The 18,870-nt window shown below is 38.3% G+C and overlaps 1 protein-coding gene across 5 annotated transcripts in view; it reads right to left on the bottom strand.

The window, feature by feature from the left end:
- Positions 1 to 14,046: 14,046 nt before the first annotated feature.
- The window catches only part of ARHGEF3 (Rho guanine nucleotide exchange factor 3), a 145,010-nt gene continuing 140,186 nt past the window's right edge, over positions 14,047 to 18,870 (bottom strand). For 4 of the 5 annotated variants that reach the window (XM_083352927.1, XM_083352926.1, XM_083352928.1 and 1 more), the window contains 2 exons: positions 17,226 to 17,412; positions 14,047 to 16,929 (listed from right to left, as the gene is read on the bottom strand). In XM_083352927.1, the coding sequence (XP_083209053.1) occupies positions 16,583 to 16,929; positions 17,226 to 17,412 (534 nt within the window). In that variant the 3' untranslated portion in view covers positions 14,047 to 16,582. The remainder of the gene's footprint in view (positions 16,930 to 17,225; positions 17,413 to 18,870) is intronic. The other variant, XM_083352930.1, reaches the window with a different exon arrangement.

Genomic DNA, 18,870 nt, shown 5'->3' with positions numbered 1-18,870 from the left:
CATACTTAATTACCTGGTTAAACCAAGAATAGTAATAATTATTGTGATGGAAGGAAATGTATTGAGATAAATTCATATAGGATTTGGAATCAGCTATCAGTAAGGCTTATAAGAAATTTTAGCTCTTAATTCAAAAGAATGAATTAGGTTTCACAGAACTTATCATATATTTATTTCACTGAGTAAATTCTGTCTTACATTTTTTCCCCAGAGGGGAAAAAACCTGCTTCTGATTTACAGGTTAATAAATATAAGAATTGAAAGTTGGTACTTCAGTTGCCTAGGCAACACTGCAGAGGAAAAAATCAACACTCTCGATTTATTACATGGTATGCTTAGATGATCCTCTTAGGTGCAGCAATTTTCATCAAGATAAAGTTTTAAAGCATAAACTTTTATGAACTACAGTCTGTAAAACATTTGTTAAAAATTTGGCAATATTCAAAAACTATTAGGACTTCTCTCATAGCTGGCTTTTGAATGAAAGATACCAAGGCTGATTTAATTATAAAAAATGAAGTGATTAATTAGTAAAAAGGTTTTGTTTGGGATTATATCTGGTTTGTTGTCTGAACATAATCTCTGAAAATATCCATTATGGCTCAGTGGATTTTTTTTTGTGTTTTTATTTTTAAAAACAATATTTGATTTTATTTTTAAAGATATAAATTTTATTTTAAAAGATAATTATTTGAAAGATCCTTAAAGAATGAAAACAAAGAAAAAGGAAAAAATACATAATTTAAAAAATGTTGAAAAAGGAAAAAATATTTCACTATTCTTACAAGTAACGTTAAATTGGAAGAGGGAAGAGGAAAAATGATAACCAAAAGCCTGTCCCAGGTGTAAAGGCACTAAACTAGAATACTGGAGATTGGGAGTTCTAGTTCTGCTTTAGGCAAAAGGCCAGCTGGGTGATCCTGGACCAATTGCTCATGGCCAAAGAGGAAGGCAAAGGCAAACCACTTCCAAAAATGCCAAGAAAACTGCAGAAACTTGTCCAGGTAATCACCAGGAGTCAATACTGACTTGAAGAGACAAGACTAAAACCAAATGTAACTACCCTAATAATCATATGTTAATTTGGTACTTTAAAATTTATTATATCACATCAGAAATTAAGACAGATAATTATCTGTCATTACTAATTGGCAAATATTCTAACAGGATCCATCATGTAGAAAGCCAATTTAACATTATGGGACTTCGGGGCCACTTAATAGAGCATTATGTAAAATTTGTTTCATCCTATGATGAATCACTTTTCGCGAAATGGGAGGCTATATACATTTGATTAATAAATAAAAATCAATTGCTGAGTTTGTGACAATGCCAATTATTGAATCTGGTTACTGCATTTTCCTACAGATGTCATGGTTCTGATAGATGACACCAGTAAAAGCAGAACTCCAAACATGTCCTTAAAGAACATGTTTATTGACTACAAAGTATCGGCACAGTCAAAAGTGAAACCAAGTCTGGAGTTCCCTCCCAAGCATTACAATGTTACAAAATCGAACTTCCCACCCCAGCACAATGTAATCAACTACATTCCCCAATAGAATACTTTGGCGGGCTTTGTAACGGTACTGAAAAGGAAGCAATGACTTTGGTTCCCACGGGACAAAATATTGTTTAGTCTAACATTAAAACCATCCATCCCCTATCCCAGTACTGTGCCAACCAAAAACGAAACAAAAATGGCTTCAGCCAAGATCATTGCAATGTTGACAAGTTTTATATGAATTATTCATTTTGAAAATTAATACTGAAATACTATATCAGTGGAAAACAATACAAGTAAATGTTTTCATACCAGTAAACATACTTTTCTTTCATTGGTAATTCCCATTGTTACATATCAATTGTCTTAACTTTTACATCATTTTTTCATATAAAATTGGCTTTTTCACTTCCTGTATCATATTCAATCATAATTTCTATATAAGCTTTAAGAGGTTATCTGGGTTTTATGTTATAAGAAATCCAAATTGGTCAAATCTTTAAATATGCCCCTTGTTTTATTAGAAAATGAGAGAAATTATTGTGACTGACATACTGTATAATAAACCTATTACCTAGACAAAGAAGGCTGAAATATTTAGTACTGAAAAGCAAGATAATATTTTGAAGCAGCTTAGGCAAATGACTCCCTGATTTGTTGAAGTGTAAGGAGGAGGGGAGGGATAGCATAATGAAACTTCTGTTATGGTTTACTTCAGCAAAGTATATTTCTAGTCTTCTGTTGGAATTGATTTTTGGCCTGTCTAGTGGACCTAACAGTTTTTGTAATTCCTTTTAAACTATACATTATTGCTTATTTAAAAACACTGAAACCATTGAGGCATTTCTGAACATTCCAGTGAAAAGGCTCTTGACTTATTCCATTTTTCCTAGATTGCAGAATAAAACTTGCATTCCATATGAATTATTTCTCCAATGGTTAAATGTTTTAGCATGTTTGCTTTCATGAAAATAAATATTTAACAACAAAGCAAGAGAGGAGAAGCCTGAGGGTTTTCTTCTTTTATATTTGTGACATACATTTAATAGGCTGCATATAACTGAATAATCTGTTTGGCATTGCACAGTTGTATCAAATTGGAGTATTTATGCAGGCTTTCTGAGAATCCTGCTCCTTCTATAGTACTCTAACTAAATGGTTATATGGTACAATCTGCAACTCAGGTCAAACAACTTGATAGTAGATTAAAAGTGGATAGTCAGACCAAAATTTGCTATATTATTATATTATTTCCTATATTATCAGTAGCATTCAAAATATGTCTGATACTATGTTTCATATATTTCTTTGGGACAGATCCAATCAAATCATGATAAATTATTTTGCCTAAGAGACTATGTAACCTTTTGGCAAGAGAAGCTATTAAAAGCTTACAATCTATATCCAATAAGGAAAAAGGCCTATTCAGCACTGTAGTTCATTCCCCTCCTTATAAACGAAGAATATATAAAAACTTTCAGCCACAAAGGAGGAAATGCTTGACATTTATTACCTCTGTTAATTGTTTCAACAGGATTCTTTTGAAAATCTTGAAAACTATATTGCAGAAGGATCGTCTGGTTCTAAGTATTCAGTTTTAACTTCTGTCTTGCCCCTTTCTTTAATCTTTTTTAATTGGCTTACTGAGTAATAATTTTGTTACAAATTTCACAATCTGTGTTGTATCTAATAACTCTTTAATCGCCCTTAGATTTCCTAATGATCAATTGTGGCTTAACATTATATACATAAAGAGACGCGGTGGCTCAGTGGGTTAGGACGCTGAACTTGTCGATCAGAAGGTCGGCAGTTTGGCGGTCGAATCCTGAGTGCCGCGTAACAGAGTGAGCGCCTGTTACTCGTCCCAGCTTCTGCCAACCTAGCAGTTCAAAAGCACGTAAAAATGCAAGTAGAAAAATAGGGACCACTACGGTGGAAGGGTAACAGCGTTCCGTGCGCCTTTGGCATCTAGTCATGCCGGCCACATGACCACAGAGATGTCCTCGGACAAGTGCTGGCTCTTCGGCTTTGAAACGGAGATGAGCACCGGCCCTTAGAGTCAGAAATGACTAGCACGCATGTGCGGGGGAACCTTTACCTTTATTTGTTGTACTATACATTATTCCAATGACTGCCAGCAGTTTGATTCTCACCGACTCAAGGTTGACTCAGCCTTCCATCTTTCCAAGGTCAGTAAAATGAGGACCCAGATTGTTGGAGAAAGTATGCTAACTCTTAGAAAGGGCTGTAAAGCACTGTGAAGCAGCATATAAGTCTACATGCTATTGCTATACAGTACATCCACCCCCACATACATACATATCAACAGCAGTGCTATTCTTGTGGTCATTGTCTAAGTGATTGTTCCTTAGATAAAATCCAGAGAAATCACAGTCTAGCCTATAATCTTCCATCAAAATATTAACCAGGTCTCATCCTGTGATAGAAAGGCCTAATTTCCCAATAAATGTTGAAAGCATAGTGCTTAGCTTGCAAAAATGTGACCCCATGCATATTATAGGATAAGGCATAAGGCATAAACAAAAAACGCTTGTAGATGGTATTGCTAAAAATGTATTGCTGAACCAAGATTGCTGGAAGAGCCATGTTCTAGCCTATGTAGAAATCTTGTGGTTAAACTATAATTTAGGAATATATTATGCTAAGCTATATATATTTATATGTAGAAATGCTGACTATTGCAAAGACATTGGTATCAGAACACACAGAACATCTTGTGATATTGTACTGTCAGATATGCTATAACTTGTAAATACCATATAAAAAGCACTGGATAGGAACTGGTAGTTTGAGAGAGATCCCCTTCTGTTCTTTTTCTACAGAATACAGTTTATTTTACAATCTCCACCTCAATGAGTTTGGTTCGAGTAAGGACACATTGCACAACAAATCCCAGTATTGAGCTGGGGCAGCACCTGGTAGCTTCCAAACTCTCACAAGTCAGCAAAGTGCTGTGGCTTAAGGATGGTAATATGTAAAAAAAATTAACAGCAGCCTGTAGATAGAAGATATTTTTTCAAACTATGTTTGTATGTATGTATGTATAAAACTACCTCATGAATACCCTGACAGACCAACATTTTTACATATTCACTTAGAATGGTTCTAATTAAAAAAAAAAAGAGCCTTGGTGGAGCAGTGGGCTAATGCCTCCTTAAGTAACACCAGCTGCCTGCAATTAGTGCAGGTTCGCATCCCACCAGGCTCAAGGTTGACTCAGCCTTCCATCCTTCCGAGGTAGGTAAAATGAGGACCCAGATTGTTGGGGGCAATTAAGCTGACTTTGTAATAATGCCGCTTGGGGTGTGTGTGTGAAAGCCCTAATAAGCAGGCATATACATAGAATGAAGGCTACTGCTAAGCTTGTAAGCCGCCCTGAGTCTTCGGAGAAGGGCGGGATATAAATGGAATTAAAATAAAATAAATAAAATAAATAAATAATTAGAGCCATATCTGATCTGCAAAATGCCTCTCAACTACTAGAAGCAGGGCTTTTTTTCTCAGAACACTCAGAACGGCATTCTGGCACCTTTTTTTTTTTTTGCAAAAAAAACCCCTCCCTCTATTGTCTTTCGAAAGACTATTGCAGGGGCAGACAACCTTGGCTCTTTTATGAATTGTGGACTTCAACTCCTAGAAATCCTGAGCCAGCCATGCTGATGGGAAAAAGAGAGGTTTCCAAGCTGAGCCATGCTGGCTCAGGAATTCTAGAAGTTGAAGTCCTTGAGTCATAAAAGTGCCAAGGTTGCCTACCCCTGCACTAGAGCAGGGCTTTTCAACCTTTTCACCCATTGTACCACTTTTAGGGTAAGGCACTATCCGAGTACCACCAGTCGCCCAGCAAGGGCCTGCGTGCGCCCTCAGTAGGGTCTGCGTGCACCCTCAGTAGGGTTCCTACTGAGCATGCTTTCCAACAGCAAGTGACCTGGGAAGGAGTGGGGTGCGGGGGGGGAGAGGAGGTGGGGGGAGGAGGCAGGGGGGAGGAAGGCGACACGGCATACCACCAGCCAGGTGCTCACGTACCACCAGTGGTACGCATACCACCGGTTGAAAAGCCCTGCACTAGAGGAGGACATTAAAATTATTTACAAGGTTACTTCTTTAGGAACTAAACTTTTAGAATCTAAAACAGCTAATTCAAAAAAGCCAACAGGAAAGAACCTCACATTTTTCATCTGCTTCTGTCTTTTGCAAGGTAAAATTAGATAACAAAATAACCTATTTCCTATGTTAGCATCTCTGCAATGAAATCAATAAAGGTAACAGGAAAGAAATGAGAAACATTTTTCTCAATGTAATATGTCTAATTTACCTGATGCTAAAAAAGTAGTATCTTTTGTACATACTCTTGAAAACTATTTTGAATCTATAACCATCTATTACAACTAAACCACTTTAAATTAAACAATTCTTAAGAATGAAATATTCTTAATTTGGACTTTACCTTTACTGTTTGGACTGTTGTGTGTTTTGAAAAATAGATTATTTAGAATCTAGTTATGTTGCACTTCAGTCTTTAAATAATTAACCTAGTATATACATAACAATATATGATGTTTTCCATGGTGAGCTTAACATCAATAGCAACACTTATTAAAAAGGCTAAAATAATTTCTGGTGGTATTATCTGTACATTAAAATTTTGTTTAGTCACAATCACTTTTCACATTCTGGACAAGCAGTGGTCATGTACCCTAGCAAAAGATGTTACATATGTGCATAAGCGTAGTCAGTAGCATATGCCTTTTAAAAAATATCAAACATGCAAAGAAACAAAAATAAGTGCAAAATATCTGTATTACATCCAGAAATGCCAACTTTGCAACCAATATTTCTCATCCATAACTATGGCACCCTAAGGATACCTGCATATATCCAAATGCTTCTCTGGGATCAGTAACACAGCAGGGATTGCTTTTTCCTTCCAGTAACAGATTGCTGGGAAATACCAAACATTCCAATATTTGTTACAAATTTTTCTGGATGTGGTTGGAAAGAGGCCTAGAAATGCCAGCACAAATACATCACACTTGCTGAACGTGCACACACAACTAATTACAATCTTCAATTATATGTGATATATCTAAAATGAGATGGGCTGTCTCAACTGCAACTTGCAAACCGTTCTGTTTTGCGGCAAAACAATCCAGGACAAGCTGATCAGAAGAGCTTAGAGACGACTCATTAACACAATTTTTGGGAAGGAAAGAAACAGAAGGAAAGTTTAACATCTTCCAGTTGATGTTATGTTATGTAATATCTTCTGGGAGTTGAAGTCCACAAGTTATAAAAGAGCCAAGGTTGCTTACGCCTGGCCTATTGGCTTTCAAAAGCCAATAGGAATTGCTGCTGAGTGCGTCAAAAGACCCGGCTGGCAAATGTCAGGCAAGTTGTCTGCAGCGAAGGCAGGAACTTTGCACCCCTCCCTGCTGCCCAACTACATCATCTCAACTAGGTAAGTAAGATAATATTTGCAAATACAATGGCAATAAACAATTTAGGCTGCATTTACATGAGGGCTTTTCAACCTTTTCAGAAATTGTACCACTTTTAGGACATGACAGTATTCAAGCACCACCAGTACTTAACAAGGTGTCAAAAACTTGATGACTAAAAAAAAAGGGGGGGGGTATTTTGGGTTTCATTGGTTAGATTCATTTATTGTTATAGAAATGGCTAGTTTATAATATAGAAAAGCAAAAAGTTGAGGTTCAATGTTAATGCTTCCTTCTACTCCTGCAACAGAGGATGTCAGAAATGAGTGCCTTTTCTTTTTCCCTTCTCCCCCTCACTTTTCGGGTCTGGATGGGGAGGAACAGACTTCAACTCAACCCTGACAAGACTGAGTGGCTGTACATTCCGGCATCCCGGGACATTCAAAATGTTCCATCGCTTTCTATGGAGGGTGAGCTCTTACCCTCCGTGGATAGGGCTCGCAACTTGGGAGTCCTCCTAGATTCACGACTTACCTTGGAAGATCATATAGTGGCCGTGACTAGGGGGGCTTTCGCCCAGGTTCGCCTGGTGCGCCAGTTGCGGCCCTATCTGGACCGGGATGCCCTGTGTACGGTCACTCATGCGCTCGTGACCTCTCGCCTAGACTACTGTAATGCTCTCTACATGGGGCTTCCCTTGAAGACCACTCGGAGGCTCCAACTGGTACAGAATGCGGCCACGAGAGTTGTCTTGGGAGTTTCCCAGTACTCCCATGTTACACCTTTGCTCCGCGAGCTGCATTGGCTACCAGTTGTCTTCCGGGTGAGGTTCAAGGTCTTGGTTATGATCTTTAAGTCCTTACATGGCATGGGTCCGGGTTACCTCGAGGACCACCTGCTGCCGGCGTCAACTCCCCTCCGCCCTGTGCGTGCCCACAGAGAGGGCCTCCTCAGGGTGCCTCCGGTCAGGGAATGTCGACTGGTGGCCCCCAGGGGGAGGGCCTTCTCTGTGGGTGCTCCGGCATTATGGAACCAACTGCCGGTTGAGCTCCGGATGGCATCAGACCTCCGATCCTTCCGCCGCGGGCTGAAGACCTACTTATTTGAATTAGCTGGTCTGGCCTGATGGGGGAATATGGGTTTTTAATTGGTTTTTTAGTATTCTATTATTGTTGTATTTTAATTGGGCACTGGTTTAATTTCCTTTTAACTTTTGTACCGCTATTTATATATGCCCTGTGAACCGCCCTGAGTCCCTCAGGAGAAGGGCGGTATAGAAATCAAATAAAACTAAACTAAACTAAACTAAACTTTTCCCTTTTTCTCTCACCCTTCACTCACAAAAGCCCCCCCACTCACTCACACTTTGCTCACAAAAGCCTCCAGTCATTCTCACTCACTCCTCTGTCTCTTTCAAAGGCACCTCGTTCAGTCTCTCCCCCACTCACTCCATCTCTTTCAAAGGCCTCTTGCTCGCTCGCTCACTTATTGCCCTGTGGCTTCCAAATGCCATTTGCTTGTTCACTCACTCACTTACTGCCCGTCGCTTCCAAACACCACTTGCTCGCTTGCTTACTTACTGCATTTGGAAGCAATGGGGGCCATCAGCTGTTTGGCGCCGGAGACCACTGCCATGAGGAACACAGCTCTGGGTCGGGGTTCGGAGCAGCTCCGGGTGGGGGCTCAGTACGGGCTGCAGCGTGGCAACTGCAGGGAGGGGAATCCCCACGTCAGCTGTGGGGAGTGGAATCCCCACGGCATGTGGCTCTGAGCCGCAGGGGCAGGAGTGCAAAGAATGGGCAGCGATGCCGTAGCAAGACACCAGCATCGCTCCCAGTGACAGCACCTCTGAGTTCCGGCACTTTTTTTTTTTTAGAAAAAAAGAACTGACTAGAAGTCAAGGAAAAAGTGTCTCTATGTCTTTGCTACTATCTATAGGTAATATATTAGTTTTTGCACCCTAGTTATAACAGTAATAACATAAAATGCATAATTATTGTATTTTAAGGACTTTTCTTTTAATAATTTAACCTTTCCTTATAAGCTTAAAACTGTCAGTAAGGGCTAGCCCCAGATATTTGTCTGCCCAAGGTGCCACATCAGCAAATGGGCATATTTCCCTTGCCTATCCTAATTAGGCCTATAAAACAGAAGAGTCCCACAAACAGACACACATGTAATTGACAGTGTGCCTTTCCTGGGACTCAAAATTAATCATCTGGTGTGCTTGCCTTATTACAGTTAATAGTTAGGAATCTGCTGTTCCCGGAAGAGAAAAAAGAAAAGCAGAGAAACGATCTGGTTTCATGAGATCTTTCAGGACTTAACAAAATAATCATTAAAAATCTGCAGGGAAGCAATCATGCAGGATAATCAGAGTTTGTACAATCTATATATTACATTCTAATGAGATTTGATTACAGATAGCCTGGTTTAAGCATGTATAAATGTGACAATTTTCATTTTAATTAGGCTGCTTCTATAAAAAGTTGATCATGGATTGAACAATTCATATCCTTTTTTTCCTTTCCTGGAAAAGAAATTTCCTACTCTGGATTGGATTCTAAAGAATTTGGGCAGACAAAAGTTAATTATAGGAATTGTCAGGGGAAAAACTTGTTAGAGACAAGAGACAACACACCGCAAGCATCTCACTGTAGGATCCAGAGGTTTATTGGAATTTAGAACACACAATAAGTACATACCTGTCATAGCCCATTGCAATCAGGATCAACCATACAAGCAGTCAAAAGGGACAACTTGCGGCCCATTGACCCTGACCCTCTTTTAGTGCCGCCCTTTTACAGTATACCTTAAAACCACAAGCTCATGACCTGGGGTTACAACAGTAATTGTGCTAGTTCCTTGTTCTTGCTTTTAGCACAACTTTCCACACTACTGTTTTGACATGTACCGTTGCAAAAGGCACCCTGTTGCAAAGGTAATTCCTCAATTCCCACATTTTCTGGTTCCTTATTTTATGAAGAAATGTATGCATATGCAAGCATCATACAAGTAATTCAACAAAACCATGGCTTCAACAGAACAGAATACACCTTCTGGAGTGGCCCAGTCAGAGTCCTGACCTCAACCCGATTGAAATGCTTTGGCATGACCTTAAGAGAGCGATTCACACCAGACATTCCAAGAATATTGCTACACTGAAACAGTTTTGTGAAGAGGAGTGGTCCAAAATTACTCCAGATCGTTGTGCAGGTCTGATCTGCAACTACAGGAAACGTTTGGTTGAGGTTATTGCTGCCAAAGGAGGGTCAACCAGTTATTAAGTCCAAAGGTTCACATACTTTTTCCACCCTGCACTGTGAATGTTTCCATCTTATGTTCAATTAAAACATGACAACATCTAATGTTTGTGTAGTATTATTTTAAGCAGACTGTGTTTTTCTATTGTTGTGACTTACATGACGTTTAGAGCGCATTTTATGGCCAATTCATGCAAAACTCCACGTAATCCCAAAGGGTTCACATACTTTTTCTTACAACTGTAACTGCCATTAGAGGCATTGCTGAAGATTTGCTGCCGACCTATGACAAACATTTCTTAATTGCCAAAATAACTATATAACAATGAACAATATAGTGAAAAGGAGCATCAAAATCTTTCCTCCTAGGCCTGAAAATTTACTGGAATATCCCACAAATTACCTGTTCCAAAGGTCCCAAATGATGATGTGGAATTCTTCTTATATTCGGCAACAGCCTTCCTTATTTTTGTAAAGTTGTTAAACAGGCTTTGATTTCCATCAGGAATAAAAACACAGAAAGATTCACCCACCAGTTTACAAACCCCATCTGCTTTGGCTAGCAGGTAATCGAGGGCAAAACAGTTTTGTAATACTGTTTTCCTGGTGGCATCAATTCTGCGCCGATTATCTCAAATCCATCGGCAGTGGTATTAACCAATTGTTCTAGGTCATAAAACTTTTTACACTGCTCCCACAATACCTAACTGAGGGAGTAGGGTCTCCAAAAATTGGTACTGTCCATTGTGTAGCAATTTTGGAGTCATTATGCCATGGAGCCATTTCACCAGATCGAAAACAAGCATGTCAGCAATCGTAGCCTGCTCCTCCTTATTTTGGGGCCTGAGATATGAAGGAGAGGAAATGTATGCATTGAACTTAACCAATGAAGAATAGTGGCTAAATGTGCAGTCTACTGTACCTGCTAACTGGCAGCAAATTGCAAGCTGGGGAATCATACCGTGTAAATTTTGTGAGACTCTCAAGAGGGGTGCCACGTTAGGTCCTTTTAGTGGAGTATCCAGCATGTTATCAAAACACGGATATGTACTCCAGGGATCAAAGGAACAGTCATCATCAGGAAAAAGGTCACAAAAGAGGGCATCCTTGCTTCTGATATAAGAGCAAGGCCTAATTCTAGGACTTCCAGGATGTCACTTCCACGAGGTATTTATAAGAACACTGATATTACAAGAACTATAGCCCAGTGTTGTCGTACTTCAGGAGGTGATATTGAGGCTGTTTGACCCAATGCATACTCTACCCTCTTCGATGTCATGCAAATGGTAGTATTTCATCATGTTCTGGAAGGGCTGCGCACCGCTTGCCTTCAGTATACCCAGGGTCAAGCCACTGCCAGACCATTTCTGTAGTGCCATTGTCACCGTGTGGACCTAACAAACAGGGAGAGCATGTTTCCCCTGGCTCCTGTGCCATAGTTACACAGCCAACAATTGCTCAGGTTGCTCTTACCATGAGCAACCCGATATGCCTCAACCAAGCTCAAATACAAATTGGTGGAAATGTCAAGGGGCTTGGAACAGACGCTTCTTCAATGTCTTACTGCTGTTCCTGTAAGGCAAGCATTTTCCTGGGAGGCACATACAACCTCTATAGGTTTAAGAGTTATGATGGGAGGGTACAGAGTGTTATATAAATTTAGACAAGTGCCTACAAACAATAACACAGTCATAGTCTATATGGCAGGTATGAGGCATTTTCTAATGCAGATTGTCTCCTTCATGCACCTCTGGGCTTCCATTAAGCTGAGGAAGGTGGTATAGAGTCCTTCAGTTGTCAGAGGAGGACAGATTGGGGTTCACTTCTTGTTGTTTTAGTCTGCTCCAGAGATTATACACCGGTGGGGAGCAGAGGTTACTAGCACTTGCATCCCTATTGGGCAAAACTTCATTGTTTGCCTTGATGGGTTTGGATGGCTTGCATTGTGCAGCTTCCTCATCTGGGGCTGGTACTGCCTTGCAGTATGAAGCATGCACCCAGGAGATAAGACCTTCACACTTCACGGCAGTGTTGGTGTTTAACAAGATCTGGAAGGTCCCTTCCCAACAAGGAGCTAAGCAATTCTATTAAGGGGATGTTGAACCAGACATGAAGAGACATTGATAGACTTTATTTTCTCACAGAATCAGACCTTTAGACTGTAATAATTACTGGATATTAGAAATTAATAGAAATTAAGATTTTTTTCTAAACAATTTTACTTTTATTAAAATAGTACCAGCAGATGGCAGTAATAGTTTAAACTGTATTCTCCTTAATGTGATGATTATTTTTTCATAATAAACTGAATCAAGACCACATTTATGGAACAAGATAATAAGAGATGCAGCCTTTATTTCTACCCTGTGATGTTTATTTTGCTACTTTTGCTGGTGGAGTAAAAGGTTATAATCCTGTTGCTGCTAAATATTTGAAGATAAGATGTGAAATTCATTCTGATAGCAAAATACAATAATTCCCAATAATTTTGAAAATATCAAGTAGACACTTCTCTTCCTCATAGTTTTTCCCTTCAACAGGGGTTTTATTTCAGCTTCATTCTTTCTTTTACAGGTATGTGCTTTTCCATAGTCAACTGGGTTTATTCCTATTTTTGTTTTTTGTTTTTATTTGAGGGGCTTTAAGATTTTTTAATATTCAAGAGCTCGTTTCAGATTAAGCTTTTCTATTTTTGCCTTGGTTTAGCATTTTGGGTCTTTCCATTGTATACATGATGCCTAATGCTTTAAACAGTGCCATGATATTATTTCCATGCAATATTAAATGTCTGGGGTATTTATTTAAACATAAATAATTGCAGCATAGAACAGGTATGTTTACAAGAAACTCATATTGCTCCTGATTTAAAACACACGCACATATATCTCCTTTCTCACCTCTATGGGTGGTGAGAGGTATCTTCCTCAATCTCAGGGCCTCTACCAAAGACCTGGGAATTTGAGGGTTTTGCACAGTGTCTTTTGCACGCCTCTTTTTTGGACAGAGAACTGTGATGTTGTTCCTGGGATGTGTTGGAGCCACGCTTCCAACTTAGGAGTCACAGACCCTATGGCTCCTACTACCACTAGAACCACTTTGGCCTTTACTTTCCTTGTGCCTCATACGTCTTATACTCCATGACCGCCTACATGCCCTGATGCCTTCAGAATTTTAAAATTAAAGTTGTAAAGGAAACCATGTTTTCCAAATCTCAAAAATCCACTTTGGCTGGAGAAGAAACTGAGGTCTAGGGTTACTCTAAAGATATGCTTTTCTCATAAAATACAATAATTAGCATTGGTTGGCTTGGGAGAACCATTCTAAAATTTCAGCAGAAAGATCCCCATGATGTCCTGCCTGATGGCCTTAAATATGTATAAAAGTTTAACCAATTAATCATCTAAGAGATTGAAGGAAGCTATAGAATAAGAAGCTTCCCTCTTTAAATTACTGAAGCAGTTATAGCACATGAAGCATGTCTTTTGAATGATTTACAGTCCTATTGTATTTGCTAGTACTTAAATGTTATTTGCTTCCCTTTAAAAACAATAAAACCAACTCCTATTGTAAGATTTCTAAGGGAATACGCATTTTGATCCTGGCCTGCAACAATTGCCGGTGTTTTGTTCCTGTTCAGATATAGCAAACATCTTAAAACTGATTAAAAAGAATTTGATAAAGTTCATTCCATAGCTCTCAGATTTCAAATCCTTCATAAACCCATTTTGAACAGCAGTAATATATAATGTTTAGCTAAAATATAAAATTAATAATACTTTGAAGAGATATTCTGCCTTTCCCAATTAAGCATGGAGATATGAAACATAATTCAGTGTAATTTATTTGAAATGTTCTGAGAAAAGTATAAGGCTATTATGCAAAAATATTTAATCACTAGTACAGTATTTTTAATAAATGAAAACCATACAATTTCTCTAACATTTTGGCAAGTATTTGTCAGTTCAGTAGTTCACAACTTAAGCACACAATCCTTGGTATATTTACTGAGAAACAGTCCCACTGTGTCATTTGGACTTATTCCCATGTGTTGTAAGACTGTAAAAATTGTAAGATTGCAGTTTAATGTATTTTCTATTGTGTCTCCTTTGTAACTATTACTCCAAGCCCAGTCTGGAACATTGCATTAAACCACAAGTCACTAGATCTGCTTCCCTTGATTGGTGAACATTTTCCAGAATAAAGCAAGTTAAATAAATTACAAGATTGAAACATGATCATAATATTTTAATCCTATACATACAGAAATATCCTAAACAGTGATAATTGTAATTAATATTTTTTTAAAAAAGTAAAATAATCTATTATATACTGATTATTTTAACATAATTACATGTAACAGATTGTGAAACATAAAAAACCTGACACCTTATTTACTCCCTTAGTTTTTCTGTAAACATAAAATGTTTGATGTATACATTTTGTCAACATTACTGTTGTACTGAGGTTGGAGTCTATACAGTATGGAAAATAATAGTAACAATTATATTTCAGTGCACTAAGTTGTGTACTATAGGCCCATTTATAAGAAATCAGTAAAATACTGGATTTATTCTTGTTCAAACCTAATTGTACTTTTTTTTATTCAATTTCCCAGTTTATTGGCATTTTCCCAAGTTTAGCTGGGGAAGCTAATCAAAGAATAGCTGAACATTTTTCTGAGATGTTAATCAGAACACTTTGCAGTTGAGTTACTAGAATAAGAGTAGGTGCTATAGACAGTTCTCACAACAGAGAATTATAGAATGGTACAGATTGGTGCTAAAGAAGTCAGTGCTTTATCGGAGGTCTGTTAGATGAAAATATCTGAATCATGGCTTATTTTAATCACTATTAACTAAGCAGTTTAAACTCCTGATAATACACATTATAAACATGAAAGTGAATTAATTTAAAAACTTGGCCTTTCTAATGTTTTCTAGTGGGGAATCCCTATTCCAAATTTTTGCAAGGTTGATAATGTTTTGTTTACATCTGAATCACATTATATGTATTCTGAATTTTAATATGAGAAGCATATTAAATGAGTTTCTTATACAGAATTCATGACAGAAAGTATCTAGTCTCAGTGGTGGCAACAGGATATGATACTTTTGTCAAAATGAAAAAAAAGCAGTGTCATCCTCTAAGTTTGTCCCTGTTGTATGTGTTTGTGATGTCACAACACATGTATAAAAGGGATGGACCTTGTGGCTTATTTTATCATTTGCCACCCTTTCCCTATCAGGCATATCCATCTGTATCTGCAACGAAGGCTAGGAATATGAGCAATCATGGAAACTGAGAAAGAGAAGGTTTATTTGCTGCTCACCCAACTAATTTCTTTCCCCACAATAAGTCTTGATTGTAATTTTTATTTAAAAAATGTAAGATAAACTAAAAAAGCACCATTTTATATACAAACTGATATGTCACCTCAGAAAGGCTACATGAAGCAAAATAATTCTGTTTAAATGAACTCAAAATATTTCAGCTGTCATTTTTGGTCCTTCCATGCTCTTTTAATGTTTATTAAAATTGAATCTGCTTAGTTCACAGCACAATCATACAAAGTTTTAGATTTTCAGTATTAAAGAAGTGCTAATTTTCAAATGATTATCTTGCACGTATGCACTTAGAGAAACCCTATTTTATTGCATTAGCCATCTTAATTGTTGACATGTGTATCTTAAGTTTCACCCTAAAAATTTAAATCAAGCTGTATTTAAGACTATTGCTGACTTAGTATTTTAGTTTATCCTAAAATATAGCACTGCTTTATAAAAGTTGGACATCACTTGAGTCCTCATTTTTTGAACACCTTCCACTGTCTAATATGCTACTTGTCATAGCTTATGCACCCATGCAAGTAATGTAGTTAATGTCAAGTAATGTACTTATGTCAAATCACTGGGTAATAAGTAACTCAGTTGTAACTTCAAGCTTTTTGAAACCACGTCTTTTCTAACTTCCTAACTTTGATACTCTAAAAAGGCCATGCAGACAACTTGTGTTCAGTTGCCATTTGAAACATCAAATGTGGGCACTTTATAAACAGAGACACCTGCTATATAATATGTCTAAAACCGTTAGTTTAGAAATCATGTCTACCAATAGGATGTGTAAAATAATTGGTCAAGTACCTGTCTCAACCACTGAGACATTTACAGACTATCACAAGACTATATTTGCCATACATTCCAAATCACACATACTGGCAGTTACAGTATTATGGTCAACAGGTACAAATATAATAGGGATTGAATTGATATTGTCACAAAAATATTAAAAAGTGCTTCTTGCTCCACATATGGAATGCAAATACGTATATATAAGACACTGAAAGCCTCTTGAAGCTTTTGTCAGACATTGCTTTCTAACTCTCTGTCCTTCTCCCAAGAATCTGTCTCTTCCATGTGGTCACACTCAAGGCTGATTTCACTAATGTCCATGCTACAGTTAGATCCACTGTCTGACTGGTCCATTTGTTCAGACTTGGATTCTTGCTGGAATATACTTTTCCTACTTGATGCTATTACAGGTCCTTCCAAATCAAGGACTCCACTCTCACCCGAGGCACGCAAAATCAGTTCCTTGGCTTGACGGATAGAGTTGAGCCACAACTGTTTATTGAAGGTATCATTTGCTTGTAATGAGTGGGACTGACTTTGTGATCCATTTTTGAAGCTGATTCTAAAGAAGTTTTTAACTGGAAGAAAGGAACCAAATCAGTATATGGAGTGCTTTCTGTGAAATGATTTAAATGCTGTGTTAATTTTCAGAACTCTGGGGCTTTGGTTTGTAATTTTCCACAAAATACTAAAGATTTAAAACAATGGCATGTTATTAATAATTTAAGAACTGGGCTACTCTAGGTGCCAGCTACATAAAGGATATGTCAAAATAGCTTCTTAACAAAACAGCATTTTAGAATTTTAAATAAAAAAATAAATTTCTGAAGTGTCATTATTTGACAAACATCGAAATAATCTAATTGATTCTTACTTCTCTCATTGTTGCTGAATGCACCACGTATGGATCCACCTAATCGCACCTCTCCATCTTGCAAGTCTTCCAGTGTAAGATCCTTCACAGGGATGGGCTGTCGATACATTTGGTAGCAGAGTTGTTCATTATGAAGAATTGCCCGAGTAATTACTAGCACTTCTTGGAAAAGAAAGACATGAAATTTCTGAGGAGAAAAGAAAAAAAGCTTGAGTTTCTTTTCTAGAATTTTCTAAATTTCTTAATTTAAAAAAGAACCAATTACTCTAGAGTAAACAGAAAATAGTAATGTTCAACTTCTCTCTCTCTCTCTCTGTCACACACGCACAAACCCACAAGTGGTACCTGTCCTCCTTAATCTCCAGCAGAAGCCTGGGAGTTTGAGGGTTATGTGAAATAGCTTAGCTGTTCCTAGCACTGCATTCTTCTGGCAGAGAGCTCTGATGTCATTCCTGAGATTTATTGAAGCCACTCTCCTGCTTAGGAATCACAGCCCTGAGTGGTCCTACTACCACTGGGACCATTTTGCTCTTTATTTTCTAAATCCTCTTTAGTTTTTTCTTGAGGCCCTGGTATTTTCCCAGCTTCTTGTATTCCTTCCTGATGTTGCTGTCACTGTGCACTGCTACCATCTATTACCATTGGTATCTTCTGGTCATTGTCTAATACCATGAGGTCTAGTTGATTGGCCAGTACCTGTCTCTCTGGATCTGGAAGTCCCACAGTACCTTGGTCCTATTGTTCTCCACAAACATCTTGGGTGGGTGTCTCCCATTTGGACTTCGGAGGGTCTAACTCATACACTGCGCAGATGTTCTTGTACAAAATGCCAACTACCTGGTTGTTGTTGAATGTATGCTGTTCATATCTGCATCTTACACCATGCCACTATGTGTAATCTGCACCTTGGGTCCTCTCAGGTGTAATAGAACTCTGCTTCTATGGATCTAGTGTTTAGTACTTGTTCTTGAGTAGCTATGATCAGTGCCTCAATGCTGCTTTTTAGTCAGCCCTTCCCAGCCATTGGTAGGATTTCCCAATGTCTGCCACTTTAACTATCTGTTGATGGTACATTCCATGCAGGGTCTTGTCTTCTCATGGCATTGATCTTTCCCCTTGATTTTCTTCTCGTGTCTGCTGCTACCTCAGGCATTTTCTCAGAAGCTCATTTTTGGGTGCCACCTTACTGATGTATTCCTGGACACTATGGGTTTCAGACTTTAATACGCAATAGATCCCACCCACCCTCTTTCTACCTGGGGTACAATCTCTGATTCAGGGTTGAAAATTCCATCTATTGTGAGGAGGTTCTGGATCTTCATGTTCTGCTTTGACCAGCTCATGCTACCAGCAGGATATCTGACTCATATATGTTGATGGCATGGATCTTGTTCTTCAGGACCTGTCTTATCCTTTGGTAGTGGTACTTGGGATGCCATGCTTTTCCAGTCCTAATGACATCCAATGTTGTCACTGTAGATGTGTGTCAGATGGATCAGCGAGTTGATGTCTTGCTCACTCTTGCATGCAGTTTTGTGTCATCTGTGTAGAGGTGGTAGCTGACAGTAGTTCCACTCTTGAACTTGTATCCATATCCACTCCTTGTGATTATATGGTGGAGGAGGTTCAGGCCTATGCAGAACAG

The sequence above is a fragment of the Vipera ursinii genome (genome assembly GCF_947247035.1).
Source record: "Vipera ursinii genome assembly, chromosome: 2".
In the NCBI taxonomy this organism is placed as follows: Eukaryota; Metazoa; Chordata; class Lepidosauria; order Squamata; family Viperidae; genus Vipera; species Vipera ursinii.
This window is presented reverse-complemented; position numbering and strand designations above follow the sequence as displayed.